The 18,801-nt window shown below is 38.0% G+C and overlaps 1 protein-coding gene across 4 annotated transcripts in view; it reads left to right on the top strand.

Moving 5' to 3' along the window:
* The window catches only part of LOC116846749, a 41,019-nt gene that overhangs the window by 12,274 nt on the left and 9,944 nt on the right, over positions 1–18,801 (top strand). For all 4 annotated transcript variants that reach the window (XM_032820988.1, XM_032820989.1, XM_032820991.1 and 1 more), the window contains exons 2-3: positions 9,396–9,446; positions 11,780–12,041. In XM_032820988.1, the coding sequence (XP_032676879.1) occupies positions 9,396–9,446; positions 11,780–12,041 (313 nt within the window). The remainder of the gene's footprint in view (positions 1–9,395; positions 9,447–11,779; positions 12,042–18,801) is intronic.

The following is an 18,801-nucleotide window of genomic DNA, read 5'->3' as shown; positions in this document are numbered from 1 at the left end:
GAGAGAGAGAGAGAGAGAGAGAGAGAGAGAGAGAGAGAGAGAGAGAGAGAGAGAATAGGAGAGAGCTCATCGAATAATCACGTTCAATTTTAAGGCGGACACGCGGTCGGAAGTTATTGAAGCTTATTGATTCTTTTATTAATACGGACACGTGCACGAGAGAATAAGAGAGCGGCATAATAGGCTTTCTCCCGCCGATCGATGAGCAATCAGAGCGTCCGAGGACACCCGTTAGATTGAATTTGTGAAGGAAGCAGCGGATGAATTAATAAAAATTTGCATGGCGAACGTGCCGTAAATTTCCGATAAGCTGTAGGAAAAATTATCATCGTGAGAGAGCGGGACTTTACTCCAGGCTATGTCCACTTTTTACATGAATCCGTCCGTCCTGCTTAAAAAAGTGTGATAAATTAAAAAATATTTATACGATAAAAGTACACGAGCGCACACAGACATATCGCGAGTAAATGCGCGAGTGCGCGCAGAATAAAAATGAATATTCTTGTTTTGAAAATGTCTTTATTTCGGACATATAAATCTTCAGATGAGATTTTATAGTTAAACGAAGATCAGTTACTTGCATCAATATACTTTGTGATTCAACAAAGAAAAATAAATTCTTATTGTGGCAAAATAATTTTCATGAAGGAAAAGCTGGATTGAGGAATAAGGTATCATTATTATCAAATCATTATTATACTTTTAAACAATCATATTATACTTTTTGAAAAAATTATTACAGTATTCAAATAAAATTGTAACATTATCGAAATTTAAGACCTCACAATTCTTCTAACGCAACGATGTATACCGAGAAAAAAATACTTAAAAATTTATTTTTGTATATGTGTGTGTGGAATAAAAATTTATTTCACAGAAATAAACTTTATTTTGAAGAAATAGATTTTATTTCGCAGAAATAAACTTTATATCCTACAAATAAATTCTTAAATATTCTTTTCTCAGTGTATCATTGCTTATATACGAAATTAACATTGTTAATTAGAGTATATTAGTTTTAAGTGAGTATTTAAGTGAGTATTTTTCTTGTTCTATGCGAGAGCGAAATGATTGTCGGACGATTATTATTCGTGTTCGGTGTTTGTTCTTGCGTGCTAAATTTTGCTCCCGTGCAACATTGCAAAATCTCCCGATACAATGCCGCGAAATTTACTTACCTCTCAATTTACCCCCTTTAGATTACCTTGCGAACTTTAAGATTAATTCGCCATTCTCCGCGAGTTATGCTGCGAAAACTTCCGAACGGTGGCCGCGTTCTTCGCCGCGCTTATCCTTTTGCCTCGCTCCAGGAATCGATAGCCGATTTCTCACGGGAGCAACGATCGTCGCTCTCCCGTTTCCCCCGGACTTTCTTCACGTAATTCTCTCTAATTATAACCACGGACCGTCGTCCGCGGACACACGCGCGCGCCGTGTGTTCCACCGGTGATCACAAAACAAAAAAGCCCCGTCTCCACCGCATCGTCACTCGAACCCGCAATTAAACTGTCACTCGTCGTTGACGAAGAACTTAACGTCACGCTGCAATTAACGGCAACGATTTCATCATCGTTACGCGCAGCAGCGGCTTTTATTGTTTCTACCGTGCAAAATAAATCACTCGCCGGCATGCCTGCCTTAATGAGTCGTTTGCTTCCAGTTCGCTAAATGTCGAGGTTCTCAGCAGGGACACAAGAGAGAGGGGGAGGGAATAGAGAGAAAGAGGGGAGGGAAGAGAGAGGGGAGAGAGAAAGAGAGAGAGAGAGAGAATCCATCCAGTAATTCGTGCAAATCGTAAAAATCTTCGATAACTCGTACCAGTATTAAGGGTCAGACATTGAACAAAATCCGTAATAGATCAAGCACGTATAAACCGATGTTCGTGGATAATAATCGAACGTAGCCCCTACTCATTGTTTATCGGCCCTAAGACTTTAACGACTTTAACGACACACAGAAAAGTATCACAGAATATTCTACTCTGCTAAGAAAAGCGATCACTCTGTTTATTTTTTTTCTTTTAAGTAATAGTTATTATCTTCAGCAAAGAATTCTCTTGACAGTGGTTTTAGAATATACTTATGACAAATTTCGAAAGAGCTCATTGTTATGTACTCGATTTTATTTTTTTTACAGAAATTCTACTCAAATTTACTCTTTTTACAAAAGTGTTGCAAAACTTTATCGGATATGAAGCTGCTTCGATTCTGTAGATAAATCGAATTGTTGATTTTAATATTTTAATATTCTTCATTAAAATTATAAACTTAATAAGAGCCAGAACATATTTTGAATAAATTTGATGAACTTGTGAGATTTGCGGACTTGTAGATTTGCGGATATGTGAATTTATAAAATATTTGAAACAAGTAACATCTATTCGAACGCAGTATATATTTTTCTATGTGTATGCGTTTCTTTCTTTCGCGAATCGCGTAATGTAATATTCCTCGATATATCACGTATAATATACTTTATATACGGTAAAGAGCATTTTATATTTAAAATCAATTCGTGTAGAGAAATTTGTGTTGAAGTTTTAATATATCCGTGTGTTGATTTAATATATTATAGTTATGTTATTCAGACTATTAGACTTATTCAGACTTCTGCGTTGAGTTCATAAAAATTTACTGCTATTGATTGATCTTAAAGTAACACGGCTTATATATAAAATGTACAGAAAAGTTGTGTTATTTTCTGTTAATATACTTTGCCTTTGTTTCGAATTCCTGGAAAAATTGGAGTGGATAAATTGGGACATGCGTTAAATTTAATGCAAAATATTTTACAGTGTATTATCCATGATATTTTTCGTAAAATTTTTTGTACATTGACTGCGGCGCTGATTGATATGTACAACACAGCTTGATTGTACGCTCGGAAACTCAAATAAGAATTGCGCAATTACTGATAGTGCGTTTGCAAAAATTTCGGTGAAACCATCTTCGCTTTTTCAGAGATGAGAAAAACAAGTATTTCGTAGCCATTTAACTAGCGGCTCTCTCTCTCTCTCTCTCTCTCTCTCTCTCTCTCTCTCTCTCTCTCTCTTACTTTTTCTCTCTCTTTCTTTTTCTCGCTCTTCCTTTTCCTCCCTCTATCACCCCTTCTATTTTTATCTTTTTCGATACCTAAAATACCATAAATCCTTTTCGCGCGAGGAAAAAGCGCATTTCTGCTCGATCTTATATTCATTTTTTCAATTTTGCGATAGTATTACATTTCCTCCTATAAACTCTATGAGAACAGTTCGGGAAACACCGATTTGGATCCCGACGGAACATTTTCCCCGGTGCCACTTTCGAGTTACAGACCGCTATTGACTGCCTGCGACTCGAAATATCGATATTATGTCACCGGAATTACGTCGCTTTGCCATGCAAATTCTTGAAATAGAATCTGCGAGACGCGCAGCCCGCAGGGACCAAATAGTATATCGAAAAACGTCACGTCGCGTATCCCGGCGTACCCACTGCCGCAGTAGGGCTGCACGAATTTTTCTGCGCTTTCAGCGTTACCGTTCCGCGATTTCTATGAGGAGGATAACCGCTCCCGCAAGGTCCTTTTGAGACAGCCGTCGTTGTCGTCGTCGTCGTCGTCGTCGAGGTGGATGACGGCGATGCTGAGGCTATCTCTGGCGGCGTCGTATTACCCGCAGGTCACCACGTCAGAAAGCGGAGGAAATCTTCCGATGTTCGAACATATTATGACCGAGCCGGGGAAATCGATTCGGCGCAACAGGCGGAAGGAAATAATATCCGTTGCGGTCAAACTGGCCAGATTGCCTTTTGAGGCCTCCTACGTTCATTTCCGTCCGATATAACCGTCCAAGAAATACACGTCGGGAGAGATGTCGCGACGCCAGTTCACGATCACGAATGTCTCCCACGAGATACAATTTAAGTGAGGGCGTCTCGCTTGCGTTTTATTTATTAGGTTGATCCGTAAGTTCGTGCGGATTTTTATCTAGTGGGCATCCGCATGTTGATATTAAAGGAACTGGAGGATCAGATTGCCTGAAAATTGTGCTTGTTTTTTTCACAATATTTTATGACAAACTGAATGAATATGCGAAAGTGTTATTTTGAAGTGTGTTTATGCAACATATAAAGAAAAGAAAAATATAATTTTGATGATCAAATACTCAATATAAGTGTACAGTATATGCAGTTAAAATATATTTTGTTTTTCTTTTCAAGGTCGTCATTTTGTAGTAATATCTTGACTTTCGGTGACAAACTCGTGAAAATATTTAATTTTGAAATATTAATTTTTTTACTATAAAAGAACTGAAAATTTAATAATATTCCATTAAGATATTTGCAATTTTGTTAACTTTTACTCAATTTTAATTATAGTGGTTCACACGATAACGACAAGCTTACGGAAATTCTCTACCTAAAATTCAGTTTAATTAAATCATTGAGAGTCAAGATATTACTGTAAAATAACGACCTTGAAAAGAAAAATAAAATATATTTTAACTGCATGTACCATTACATTTATATTGAATATTTCATCATCAAAATTATATTTTTCTTCTCTTTATATATTGTATAAATACACATCAAAATAACATTTTCGTATATTTATTCAGTTTGTCATAAAAAATTGTGAAAGAACAAGCACGATTTTTAGGCAATCTGACCCTCCAGTCCCCTTAAACCTAATCTGCAATGTGCTCTTTGCTTCCTGTTTTCTGTTTTTTGTCTCTTGCGTCTTTGCCTCTCAGTCCATCGGGAAAGTTCAGTGTTAATTATGTGGGAATAAGACGATAAGAGCCAATTGCCTATCGTGCTATTTTTACGTATTTGATTTTAAATTTGAGAGCCGTCAAAATATTATTTGAGATGCTAGAGAATTTAGATCAAAAGTAGGACTAAAATTTCGACTTGGGCTAAACATACATTGATCAAGCCTTCAGAATGTACAGATGTTGGAAGATTCAGATCAAAAGAGCAGGGCTGAGATTTCGACTCGGATTGAAGGCTCGAAATCCGCAAGGGCGGCTTTGAATTGCCAAAAGCTCGGTGATTCGGCATTCGGTTCTCTATCTTCATCTACGATCAAACGTAGTTTCTCGTTACTTTAATCGTGGCTCGTTAACAGGTATGAAAAATAGTGACCGCTAGCGATAATCCGATAAGACATACGAGAAGCCGATAAGAAAAATGCGCCCCTCGTGTTCTTGGCGCGGTGACTTTTTCTCGAGCGTAATTTCCGGCACCTTCGAGACCACCGTAATTTCGTCTCACCTTTGACGTAGCGCGTGATTAACTGTGCTGCACGGACGGTTCGTCGTTCATTTATTTCGCGGTGTAATATTACCCGCCGCCGGAAGCGTTAAGCGTCGTCGCTAATTTATTGCGATACTCCGCGGCGTGTCTCGGCACAGCTTTGGGTCGTGTTCTCTATTCATGCGAAGCCAACGTAATACGGCTGAAACGAGGACCCGACCGTTCCTTTGGCTCGCGTAAAAAGGGAATGCAGACGAAGCCGCCACGGCGGCTAAAAGCAAGCTCCAATCCAAGTAGAGACAGACGGCCGGTCGGTCGGCCAGTCAGCCGGCCTGGCTGACCATGCAAGGATTTATTCACTGTGGCTTTCCTTACCGACGAATTATTGTTTCGCCTTAGCATCTGGTTAGCGCAATGTCTCGCGCGATGTATACATCGGGTAAGTGTATCCGGGAAAATTATATCATGAAAGATGCTTGGAAAATTTGGCATATTAGAAAAAAATATATACCGGCGAAAAAATAGTTGAAAATTTATTTGTGAAATATAATGGTTATTTCACAGAGATAAACTTTATTTTGCAGAAATAAACAACCTCAACCATATCCAACAAATAAAATTTCAAATATTCTTTCTTTGTGTATACACTGAGAAAAAAAAAATTTAAGTAAAAAATTTATCTGTGAGATATAATGTTTGTTTTTACGAATATAAAGTTTATTTCTCACAAAAATAAATTTTATATTCCACAAATAAATTTTCAAGTATTTTTTCTCACAAGGGAACAACCAAACTCTTTGATATACTTTTGTGAGTATGTAGAGTAAATCGATTAATGAATAACAATATATTCCATTTGTACCCTATCGCTATTTAAAGATATGATTTACACTTTCAAAGTAAAAAGGACGATTCCACTTTTTCGTGTATTACTCTTAAATTAAAAGAGATAGAAAAAATTTTTTGAATAAAAGTTTAATGGTAAGTTAAGTGCTGTAAATTTTATTTATGCTGACATAAGCATAAATAAAATTTTTGTTACAATAAAAAAAGGTATTTTTTATTTATGCTTATATCAATTTACAGCACTTAACTTACTATTAAACTTTTATTCGAAAAATTTTTTTCTATCTCCTTTAATTTAAGAGTAATACACGAAAAAGTGAAATTGCCCTTTTTATTTTGAGAATGTAAATCATATCTTTAAATAGAGATAGAGCACAAATGGCACTTACCATTATTCATGTTTTTTTATTAGTATGTTATTCTAAATACTCACAAAAATGTAGCAAAATCAAAGAATTCAGATTCGCGGTGTTCCCTTGTCAGTGTCTTGACCTACCGTCCGCTTCGTGACTCATTTTTGGAATAGTTGAAATTTCAATTGTGTTGTATGTTGTTACGGATTAAAGACAAAAGCTACAAGTATTAAGGATTAAACAATGTTCTAACTACAAAGTTGTACATAGATTTGAAATACACTAAATAAAGAATACTTAAAAATTTACTTCTAAGAATAAAAAGAGAGAAAGAAAAAACTTATATTTCATAAAAATTTCTTGTAAAAATAAATTTTTATTCCATAAATAAATTTTCAAATATTTTTTTCTCAGTGTGGTGAAAAAATATTTGCTATTTTCTTTACTCATATATGGGAATAAAAGTGGTTGATGTTGCCCACAAAGCAAACCACGTTAGCGAAAAACAAAGTAGCGGGCGGAGGTTTAATAATTTAGACTTTATTGCCGCGGTGGATACGGTCCGATGATGGACGGCTGCGATTCTGACGCATCTCATCAATTTCCATGAAGAAGATATAAGGCAAGTAAATGCCGAACGCGGATGTTAGCAGAAATATGTTATCAGTACTTATAAAATAAATATTTGTTATTTTTTCAATATTTTTTTTCTTAATGTAGTACATTCATCAGTTGAGTTTAAGTTATGAGTTGTAATTAATGCGGAATAAGTTAGAACGTAAATGTGGCCAATGAAGAGTCGATTGAATCGAAATGAAAAATGCACACGTCGGAAATCGCATTAGTTTGTCGCATCGTGAGTTTACATACGTTCGAAATTTTTTCGTGTCACGATTAAACGGTATACGTATTCTGCATACAAATCGCCAAGTGAGCCGAAATATCTCTTCTTAAATCTGAGACACCCCGTATAGCGGCGGCTATGACTACATTGCCCTTTTTACGAAGTGCTTTCTGTAAACGACGAAACCCGTCACCGGAAGATAAATTGCAACGTAAATCTTCGGTGGCAAGACCTCGCAAACGCGAGCGGGAGCGTATTTATTTATTTAAAGCGCTCGCGGGGGCTCTCCGAAAAGACAATAGTTCCGAATGATAACGATTTAATTGTGTAAATATACGAAGGAGGTTAATGGGAAGAATTCATTAATGCTCCAATAGGATTCGCGACGCTTTACTTTCACAACGAGGTCGTCGCGATATTTTAAGAAAAATGCTCGATATTCGGGCACTCGGAAATTTTAATATATTTACACACTCAGCTACAACGTAGACTATCTTTCCCCCCTCCCGTTCTCTCTCTCTCTCTCTCTCTCTCTCTCTCTCTCTCTCTCTTTCTCTCGCTTTAAAGGATTTGTCTGAGAGCGTGTAATAAAGTACGCTTTTTCTTTTTCTCTTTCTCTCTCTCTTTCACTTCCATATAAACTATATCAATATTTTATGCATCAATATTAGCGTTCTTTATCTAACGCCAAACGACCTAACAATTTCACAGAGTAAATAGTGGTTTGATAATTTCCTTGATACCGCAGGAGACATGAAGTCGTAATATTACGGATGACTGTGCAATCAGATTTCTATTATGTGCTTTTAAGATTGATCGACGCTCGAGGGGCTCTCCTTTATTTTTTTCTCAATAAAGGCATCTTACAGTCACACGCGACCGAGCCATTAAAAGTGTCGACTGTCGCAAGTTCGTGTAATTTATGCTAGCGGGCCGGTCAGACGCGCGACTGCGTTACCGTCGCGACATCGAGCATCTAATCAGATATGCATCGTAATAATATTCGCAATACGAGCGCGTTTCTGCATTAATGCACACGAGAGACCTCTAAAGGATAACAGAAGGGTAATAGTAACAATGCCTGGACATTAATAACACTTGTGCTTAACTCTGTATATTCTTATTATTGTTTCGCTCTTTAAATACACTGAGGAAACAATGTTTAGTATTTGTAACTTTGTTTGTAATCACATAGATAAATAATTGCTACAAATTATGGTCAGGAAAATTTTCTTTTTCATTAAATTCTACTATAATGTTAATAATGATAATCTTGTATGCATGCATGTTACTACCATTGTTACTACTACAAACAAATATCCGTTATAATCATAAATATTTTCATTATTACAATTAGATATTCGTATCTAAAAACTAAAATAATAAAAATGTCCAGAGTTAGATACCAATTTTTTAGTATATAGGCATTGGTACTTTTATCTTATCGATTGTAAAACTCTCGTTATCAAGCGAATCTATACAACATTATCTCTCTCTCTTTCTCTGTCTCTTTCTCTCTCTCTCTATCTTTCTCTCTTTCTCTTCCTCTCTCGACATTAGGCCAAATTATTCCGCGCTGTCAAAATTCTGTCGAGCTCCGTGGCTCACGACGCGTTAATGGGATTTGATAGTAAATAAGATGTGAGTCACAATTATGGCACGGTCGGATGAGAGCTGCGTTATCGCAGTGTCGATAAAAACCGATGATAATTGCCGCTGTGTCGCGGTAATTGCCAAATAAACAGTGATTATCTCGTCATTCGTGATGCGTTCGATTTTATCATTATATATAATATCATATATAATATTATTATATATGTCATCGTATAATATCATTATATACATATAAATATAAAATATTATATATAATATGTATTGCGTCCGGCTTCAATTATTGTATACCGATAAAACTCGTCTCCGTTGCGGAACCGCGGTAAAACGTTGCGCTTTAGTGACGCGCATATTGCGGACGATGAAACGGCAAACCGTCGTCGAAGAGCAGCGCTTGCGTTGTGAGGTGAAAGGTTAATATGCGAGTTGAAATTGCGCAACGTTCGCCGCCGGCTGGCCGGAAAAAAAGGCGAATTAATGATATCCGTAATTATGTATTTCCAGAAGGAGCTACCGTCCTCATGCTTGGCAGCGGTTTTCCTGGACCAACTTTAAGTAAGTCGGCCGATAGTGTAATTAAAATTTTCTCAATTAAGCCCCTTTGTGGAATTATCTTGCAACGTGCGCGGTACAAATAGACGCTGGGCTCTGTTCGATAACAGAATTAAACGCAAGGACTGCGAACCGAATTAAATTACTCTCTCACCCTCTGTCTCTCCCTACCTCCCCCACTCTCTTTCTCTTTCTCCCGCATACATTTACGCATCATTTTAACCTCTTTGATGTTTCGTGCATGAATAACTCAAAGGTTCGTATTGGCACTACACGCGCGCAACTATAAAATATATTCGCGTCGCGACGATGTTATCTGCAATGTACGCTAATTGTGTCTCTCGTCATCGCAACTTTTTCCCTCGACGGGGGTTTCATCACGAGAATGTGTATGCATCACGAGGGGAGGGGGGGGGGGAGGGAAATGCAAACACGAAGGCTCGCGGGAATGTAAATATGAGGCTGGAGGACCACTTAGGACCGTAAAATTTTAACGGCGCCGCGCTATATGCGCCGCACGTGGCGCGGCCGATCGAAACACGAAATTGCGTTCCGCGGGCCGCGTGTAGTGGAATCGCGCGCGAAGCACACGCGCTCTGTCGCGGAAAATGTATCGCCTGTGTTTATTCGTGGTGGCAGGATTTGTTTATTCACGTCGGCGCTATCGAGTGGCAGTTTTATTCGCCGTCCCGTGGCACGTGAACAAAGTTTTCCCCCGGCGCCCGCGCTTTAAAGCCGGGTAGGTCGCCGAACGTGCGGCCGATCTCGTCTGAATTCGACGATTGAGAGAAGTTCGTTCCCTGTGCATCGGCTTGTGTATGGGAGTATGTGTATGTGTGTGTGTGTGTGTGTGTGTGTGTGTGTGTGTGTGTGTGTGTGTGTGTGTGTGTGTGTGTGTATCCGTCCCGTTATCCTGTTCCGTTCCCCGTCGGTTTTAGGATGTGTGCGCTTGTCGTGTCGGGGGAACATTGCCATGTCAGAAACTCCGGAGGTTCGCGCTATCGGAAAAACCCTGTGTCGAATATATCCGCCGATATCTTGCCGCTGAATATACCGCGTACCAGCGTAATTCAACCGGGGTATCGATGTATCGGACAACTGGAAGGGTGGCAGGAAAGGAACTTGTAATTTTTAATATTAAAAACTACGTGGCGGTCAAAGGGGAGGTGGAATTAATTAATGCGTTATTCGATGTCACGAGTTACGGGATTCCCGGATACATCAAGTATGGCGCGCAAGAGAGGGCTGACTGGATAATAGAATACCATCTTTCTGCGGCGCGTTAATTATGTAAATTCAATTTAATCCGCGATAGACCGTCCTCCACGGATCCGTTTGAGAAACGTAGGAACCCCCTGGGGATCGACGATCGATCGGATATGAACGGGAATAAGATTTTCAAATTTCGATTTCTCAGGAGATGAGATCGACGTCAATCCCGTAACGGCATCGAACGGTAATTGCACGTCTGATGGACTGTCGAATCGCGGGACGCGCATCAGCGAAGTAATTTCGAGCCATCTTATATTCACTATTACTCCTCGTCCATTATTTTGCCCTTGAGAATAATCGCAGGATGGCCGCGTTTAAGCATTAAGGGTGTATACTTTCTACAAAGAGTTACAAAAATTAGAAACGCGTTAATGCTTATACTTTACAGTTAAATAGCAATAAGTTTTACTTTGCCAACGCATTTTTTAAATAGTTTATTTACTTTATTTTATATTATTATTTTGGGCTTTTAAATGTTTATATGTTTCTCTGAAGCGCAGTAAAACCTTGTATCATCATTTTGAATACTTAAAGTACATAATAATCGAAATTTTTGTCATAATTTTTTTTTATTTCCTTTATTAAAGGTAGCAACCTCATACACAGAAAAAAACATCATGCATATATATAATAGTATAATTCAAGATAATCCCCAGGGGACGTCATTAATGTATAATTAAAACATTATCATATATGCTAAGCTTACATCTCAAAGTGAAATAAAACTTTTGATTTGAATCAATGTCAAATTACTTTGCGATTCCATTTATAGAGATGCAATATAGATTAATCTTTAATTTCTTCAAAATTTTTTTTATTATTTTTTTAATATGGACAATGCATTCTTAAACATTCGGTCGAAATGTAGAGATACTAATGGTTACCGAGCTGTCACTCTCTTTCTGTAACCCGCAAAAAATCCACAAGTCTCTCTCTCTCTCTCTCTCTCTCTCTCTTTCTCTCATTCGCTCACTTACTCTCACACACTCAAGCCGGATTTTATTTCGACAAGACTCTCCTTCTCTCTTTTGTCTCTTTCTCCTTCTCAAGCTTGTCACTTGCAGAGCCTGCCAGAGCATGGGCGGCCGAAGAGCCGGCTCCGGCGGGAGCCGGGCGAACGCCGGCGTCCTCAAGGAACGTGCCAACATGTCGTTCATGCTGGTCGTCATGTTCTTCGCTGTGTTCGGCCTGATCGTCCTCACGGAGATATTCCTGATCGACGAGAGGCGCGGCGTGAGCGTAGGCGGCACCGGCGTACTCGGGGGTCACAGGAGCGGTCATCGATTGCCAGCTGCGCCCGATCGTCCGGATTACGGCGAAGTAGGAGTAAGTAGCACGGCTATTCCCTCCGCTCGACGATTTATATAACTTCGTCCCAGCTGATCCTATCCCGGTGACGTCACTTTAATCGCTCTTCCCCCGTTGCGAAGAAATTGATTCCCATCTCCGGGGTGTTCCGCCCTGATAACGTTTCTCTCGTTTGCACACGTGTGCAGACACTAGCGTGCACGTTTTTCGAGCCGTTCTAATAATAAAAAGATCATATGGACGGCGATGCTCGCGCTTCGTACCGTCATCTTTGCGTCATTTCGTTTTGTTAGTTTTACGCGAACGATCGTTACTCAACGCCTTCGCGATGGTCGCTTCTTCTCTCTGTCTTGTTGCTGTGCGCGAATAGTAACTAATTTGTTGTTAAATTGTTTCTGGAACTTCGAATTGTATTATACTTCGCGCGAGCACGACGGTTTATCCCCAGAGGACGTATCTTGAAACGCGCCTTTCCTTTATCTTTGTCTCCTATCTTATCTGCTTAATATCGTTTTCGTTGCTTTTAAATCGACCTTACGTGCAACAACATTTTATTCCATCATAGAAAAAAATAGTTTGGTTGATGCAGCAAATCTGTAGTTTGCTGGACAGAATTTAACGTTACAATTGAGCAAATTTGTTAGCGCAGCAAAAAATTGCGCGTGAATACAATTGTCAATCTGCTCATAAAACAAACCCATCACTCATTAAGCTCATTGAGTGAGGCGAATACATTAATTATCATTAAACGAATCATGCACTTATTCAGTAAATAACAAACAGATGCTTTTGTTCCTTTTACAGAGAAATGCACTCCATTAAATCTGAATGCAAATGTCCGTAATAAGAAATATATTATATATTATGCAATTTAAATTTTTTTTTTATATTAATTGTTTATGTATTTTTTACATAATGTACTGATATAAATTATACGTATTTTACTGCGTATGTATTTTCAGAAATTTCAATGAATATTGTTGCTTTAGCCAACTTCTATTATGGGAACAACTAATTATATAATGAAATCCATTAATGTACCAAATTTCCTTCCATACAAGAGCCGGAAGATTAGTTGTGCACCACTAAGCTATATTTTCCACGTGATAGAGAATCGTCTTCGCTGCACTAACAAATCTGCCGCTGTAACAGGAAATTTTATTAGGTACAGTCACGCACACTTTGCACACTTTTTATCGAATGAAGTTACAACGCTTCAAGTGGTTAGAATTTAAAGCCACTGCTGATGCATGTATACGCTGTAATCGTGTTATAAAAATACATAAAAAATTGCTCCTTGAATTAATGTTCTCTTAATTTAAATCCTTTTTTTTCCAAATTTTTCACAAATATCACACTCTGTATAGGTTTCTGTCACAATCGTTTACTGTGCATACACGTCAGCAGTGGCTTTCAATCCTGACAATTTGAAACGTTGTAACTTTATTTGATAAAAAGTGTGCAGACCGATTTGCAACTGACTGTACAATCATAAATCTTATCTAAACAGGAAAAAGATAATTTTCCTATTTAGAAAAAATATCTTTGTTTTTGATAATCTTTAAATGTAATCTGACAGCTTTTTTCGCAAGATAAGTTACTCGCAAGAATATATTTTATATGATTGAAGGAAAAAAACTTGTGTCCTTATTATTAAAAAATAATTTTTATTAATGGAAATTACAAAATATTGGATTGAGTATATGATGATTTTAGATGTGTATTAAATTCCAGATTCCGCTATTTACTTAAAACTAATATACTTAAATTAACAATTATTATTTTTTTATATATAAGCAAAAATAAATAATTTTATTAGAACAATTTTTAAGTCCTACATTTCAATATAATGTTATAATTTTATTTAAATATTTAATAGCTTTATAAAAAATTCAACGTAATTATCTTGATGATAATATCTTCTTGCAATATTTAAAAATTTAATATTCTCAATCTTATGTTTTTCGTGCTTTTCATTAATGCAAATTACTTTTGAATAAAAAGAACACAGGTTTTTCTTCGTTAAATCATTTGAACATGTTTAATTTGATCTGAAAATTAACAGGTTCTATTTTGTGAGATGTAGTTACTGCGATTTAGTTACTATAGCGTAGCAAACTTGCGTGACGGCAAATCTTTTTTTTCCGTGGCACTGTTAATTTCATCAGCTCGTGCCAGTTCAATTCTAATTCACCGTGTATGCGAACGCAACACTGAAATAACGCGGAAAAACGGTGTTTGCGGAACACGAGTTGAAAAACAAGAGGGAAAATGTAAACTGGAAAAAGATACCGTCGAGACGACTTTCTGTATTTTGTTTTCCTTTTTTTCTGTTTTTTCTTTCCTTTCTTCTTTTTTTCTTTTTGCTGACTACAAAACCGACGTGTTTCTGGCAGGTGCGAAATCTGCGGTAAAACCGCACAAAGCGATTAATAAATCCGATAATCTTACGTATCTATCTCACCTCGTGTGCAGTATTTTACGACATACGCGTACCCGACGTATTTGCTATCGCGTGATCTCTTTGCGAACGTTCAACTTTGCAATTTATGCCGATGACCGACACGGTTATGGAGCGAATTCGAGGGTTCAATGAGGAAGATAGAGAAAAAGGAGAGGACTTTCGGGATCTCTCCAATCCGCGGCGCGATTCTTAATGTCGAAGTAACTCCCCGGAAACGTCTTCCTCTTTGCCGTTGGCAATAATCGAGCGCGCATCAGGGTCATATTCCGAGCAGAAACCAGAGGGAGGAAAAAAAGTAGATGTCGGAGAAACTCGGAACTTGAAAATTCCCACCGTTGCACGCGCGAACGCGCTCTCCCCTCCTTTCTCTCTCTCCCCCTCCCCCTCCCCCTCTCCCTCTCCCTCTCGCTCGCTCGTCGTCGGGAAATTACCTCACGTATAAAACTCGCCTCGAACCAAGTTACACTTAAGGGGTTACAGAAACCTGATAGGAGTAAAGATTAGGTAGAATTTAAGGAGCTGTAAAAATTTGCAAATTAATAGAAGTATGAATTTTTTGTTATGTATGCCTATTAACTACATTTAACGATATCTTAATATAAAAAATTAGATTTTATAATAAATGTTAATTATTTCAATTTTGTTCTGTAAAAAAAATTATGTAAACGTCCTAACATCAACAGAAGTAATCTGAAATCAGTATTAATACATTTTTTGTTTCTTAGTTTATTTTGTTTGTAATTATCGGTTCCCGAACCACACACAGATTTTGAGAGAAAGTCATATTTCGCAAAATGGGAGTTACAAAAAGTCAAATTGAATCTTTTCATTGAAAAATTCAAGCTTAATCTGTAGGCTGCCGGCAGTTTTTCATTAAAAAAGTGGTTTTTTTTCTTAAAAATTTTTCTATATAAATAACATATACATAGCGTAGAATTTTGAGATTTATGCAGAGTCACAAAAGTGGCTTTCCTGGCAGGGTACATACGATCAGATATAAAAAAATTTTTTTCCAGTGTATTTAGGGGTTTTTGCTATCGCTGATTCCAATTCTGAGCATAGATTTATGAAATTTCGAGCCCTAAGCGCAATATTGACAACATAAATAAACATAAACATATATTTGTCTACAAAATCGCAAAAAAAGAATAAATATTTTATCTATCAATGGCGTTGTGTCGACAGAAAAAAAAAAGGAAACATTAGTAGTTACAGTGTCTTGTATGGATTTCGCGAACTATCTATTTGAACTATCTATTGGAGTTAGCGTACCACGAACGAGTGACACTAGGCCGGAGGAGCGAGTAATAGTATTCACGCGTGCGGCGAAGATAACAAAAGCCGCCGCGCCGCGAAGACGTTGCTACGTTTTGACGAGCGCGAAACGGGTACCGGAAAGGCATGCATTGCGTAGGCTACATACACACATATATGTTTAATACATTTAGTATTTAAAATACCACTAAAAATAGTAGTATTTTAACCCAAACTCTAGAGCCACAAAAGTGGCTTTTCCGGCAGTCTAAAAGTTAATAAATAAAGAACAAATTAATTGAATAAGTAAAAAATGGTCTTGAAATTTGCGAAAAACCTCCGTAAGTCAATATCGCCAATTATGATAAACATTAGTGTCAAACATTAAGTTCGAATAAACCATACTCAAGTTATCATGTTTACAGTTTAAAGAAATGCTACTTCAAAAATAACGCGTTTGAAGTTTTATAATGATTTCTTTTGCAACTTTCTTATATCATATTGTTAAGTGTATTTAACAGATATATATAATAAAAAATTCATGCTTCTATCAATTTACAACTTTTTCCAACTGCTCTAATTTTTACTCCTGTCAGACTCGCGTAACCTCTTAATGCTTATAATTAAACTTCTGGCGAAGTAAAAACGCGGTCGCGCTGAGAAAAATGTGAGTTTGTATCCTTCGTTCTTCCGGCGGATGAAAATAGCCATGGGTATGAAAACAAGAGTATATAAACAGGAGTATGTAACTTCAACTTTAAAATTCGATAGTTCCGATTAGAGTTCTGATTAGCTTCCTTTTGAAGAATATAAGAATACTTTCATATTAATAAAAAGAGTTTCAGCGATTAACTTTAAAATATACCAATTAAAAATGAGATGCTAACTTCAGTGGTACTGACATCAAATGTCTACCACTGGCCTCAATCGTGTAATCTGCGATAGTGATTTTTTTAATAATTCTGGGAATTTTATTATTTTTTTTAACAGGAACTCTAAAACTCGCCGGAAGAAATCAAATAAACTATTCAGAACTATTCGCGCGTACGCGCTGACTTGATATTAAATTTTTTTTCAATTTTTTATATTTTTGAAAACAAATTTTTTCTATCAAGAATTCTAGTGTTGGTCAAAGGATATCAAATCAACTACTCCGAATTTTTCTATCATAATATTGGATGTAAAGTTAGCATCCCATTTTAATTGCTATTTTAGCACTGTTAATCGCTGGAACTTGTTTTATAAATATAAAAGTACTTCTATACTCTTCAAAAAGAAGTTGGAACTTTAATCAGAACTATCGAATTCTAAAGCTGGGATGTTAATTTCACATACCATGAAAACAGAGTATTACTCTGCCGTGGCGAGATGGTTAACCGGATTCTTATTTATCTTCTACGCGCATTTCTGCACATTACCGCACATTATCTCTGCCACTCAAGCCGATTTTTCGACGCGCGAGCCGCTGTAATTAGAAAGCCGCTCTCGCATTTATCACTTTCCGACCTGGCTGTTATCGCGAATCTTATTTATTCGCCCGCGTCTGCTCCCTCGCGACGCTGTGTAAAATACGTCGGTGTATTATATTCCCCAATGTCTCTTTATACGACCATTATTGCACCCTCGGTAATCCGGAGGTATTTTCCGCCGCAAGCCAAAGGACACGAGACTTCGAAAGCGTTCCACGGCGACGGGGTAGCGGGCTCGACTTTTTGCACAACGTCGCTCTTTGTCCACGTGGAGCTCGAACAAAGCGCATGAACGCGAACGCGCGACGGTGGAACTCAGGCGAAAAGGCCGAAAACTTCGCCACGTAGGTAGAGGTATATCGATTTTTCCTGCGTCGCAGACGTATGCCGTCGTCGTCGTCGTCGTCGTCGTCACGGTGTCTCTTAGTCCTCGCGGTGCCTGTTGCAACGTGTCCGGTGTAAAGCAAAACGTCGAGTAGTCAGTACTGCACTGAAAAAATTATTTTTGTATTTGAAGTAAACTAAAGTATTTGGTGCATACAATTTAGCATTATCATGTTTCTTATTTGTATCACGTAGGATGTATTAGTGAGAAAGCAAAAGACACAAGCGGTAATTAAATTTGTTGGTTGCAATTACTATACACTTGGTTGATCCCATTTCAATCAAATTTTGATTAGGTGTACTAAATTTTCGTTTCAACAACGAAATTGTACTTTGAGTATACCTGTTTTCGGCACTCTCTTGCGCAGGTATTATCAGATACTAGTCCAGACTACTCGACATTGTCCGAGTTATCATAAAGTGTCAAGGGGATGGAATTAGGGGGAGGAAGTGAAGTGCTCGGATTTGTGTGTGTATGTGATATAGCCTATATTTCCTACAGAGTCCTAGAGAGTAACTATGCAAAATTTGGTCTAGATCGGTCAAAGGGTTTAGCAGTTTATAAGGAACAGACAGGCAGACTATTTTATGTACATATAGATTAAGATTAGTGTGAGGATTTAAGAGGAAATGAATAAACAAGTAATAAATAATAATCGCCAAACAATTAATGAATAACGGATAAATCCCCGTATACTTGATAACATCTGTTAAAATCCGAGCAAAAGTGTCGAAAACAGATGTTGTAACGAGTGTCGGCTGCCGACCGTTTCGCCCTAGTTTATGCACCCTCGTGCTCTCGCCGGACAATGATTCACGTGAATCCGGGACGGAGGAGTAGAAACAGAGGCGGCCGCGCGAGAAGCCAGAAGGAGCCCGCGTCGCGGGCTCCTGGAAAAGACACACGACCGCTGTGGAAAAGTTTAACCGGATACGACCGAGCGCCTGGCTGACAAATTAGTTAGCTCAATCCCGCGGAACTTTCTTCATCCGTTTACATCTCCTCCCTTCGCTCTCTGCCTCCTGTGGCAGAGTCGCGCGCGAGTATCCCGAGGTATCCTGTAAAACTCACCCCGAAGAGTCGACGATCCCGGGAATTTCGAACTTTAACATCTCGCCCACCGTCGTCCTTGCTAAACTGTATTTATGAGCGCTCTCTCTCTCTCCCTTCCTCTCTCTCTCTCTCTCTCTCTCTCTCTCTCTCTCC

The sequence above is a fragment of the Odontomachus brunneus genome, unplaced genomic scaffold, assembly GCF_010583005.1.
Source record: "Odontomachus brunneus isolate Ranch 3 - 2012 unplaced genomic scaffold, Obru_v1 Obru_scaffold_069, whole genome shotgun sequence".
NCBI lineage: Eukaryota > Metazoa > Arthropoda > Insecta > Hymenoptera > Formicidae > Odontomachus > Odontomachus brunneus.
This window is presented reverse-complemented; position numbering and strand designations above follow the sequence as displayed.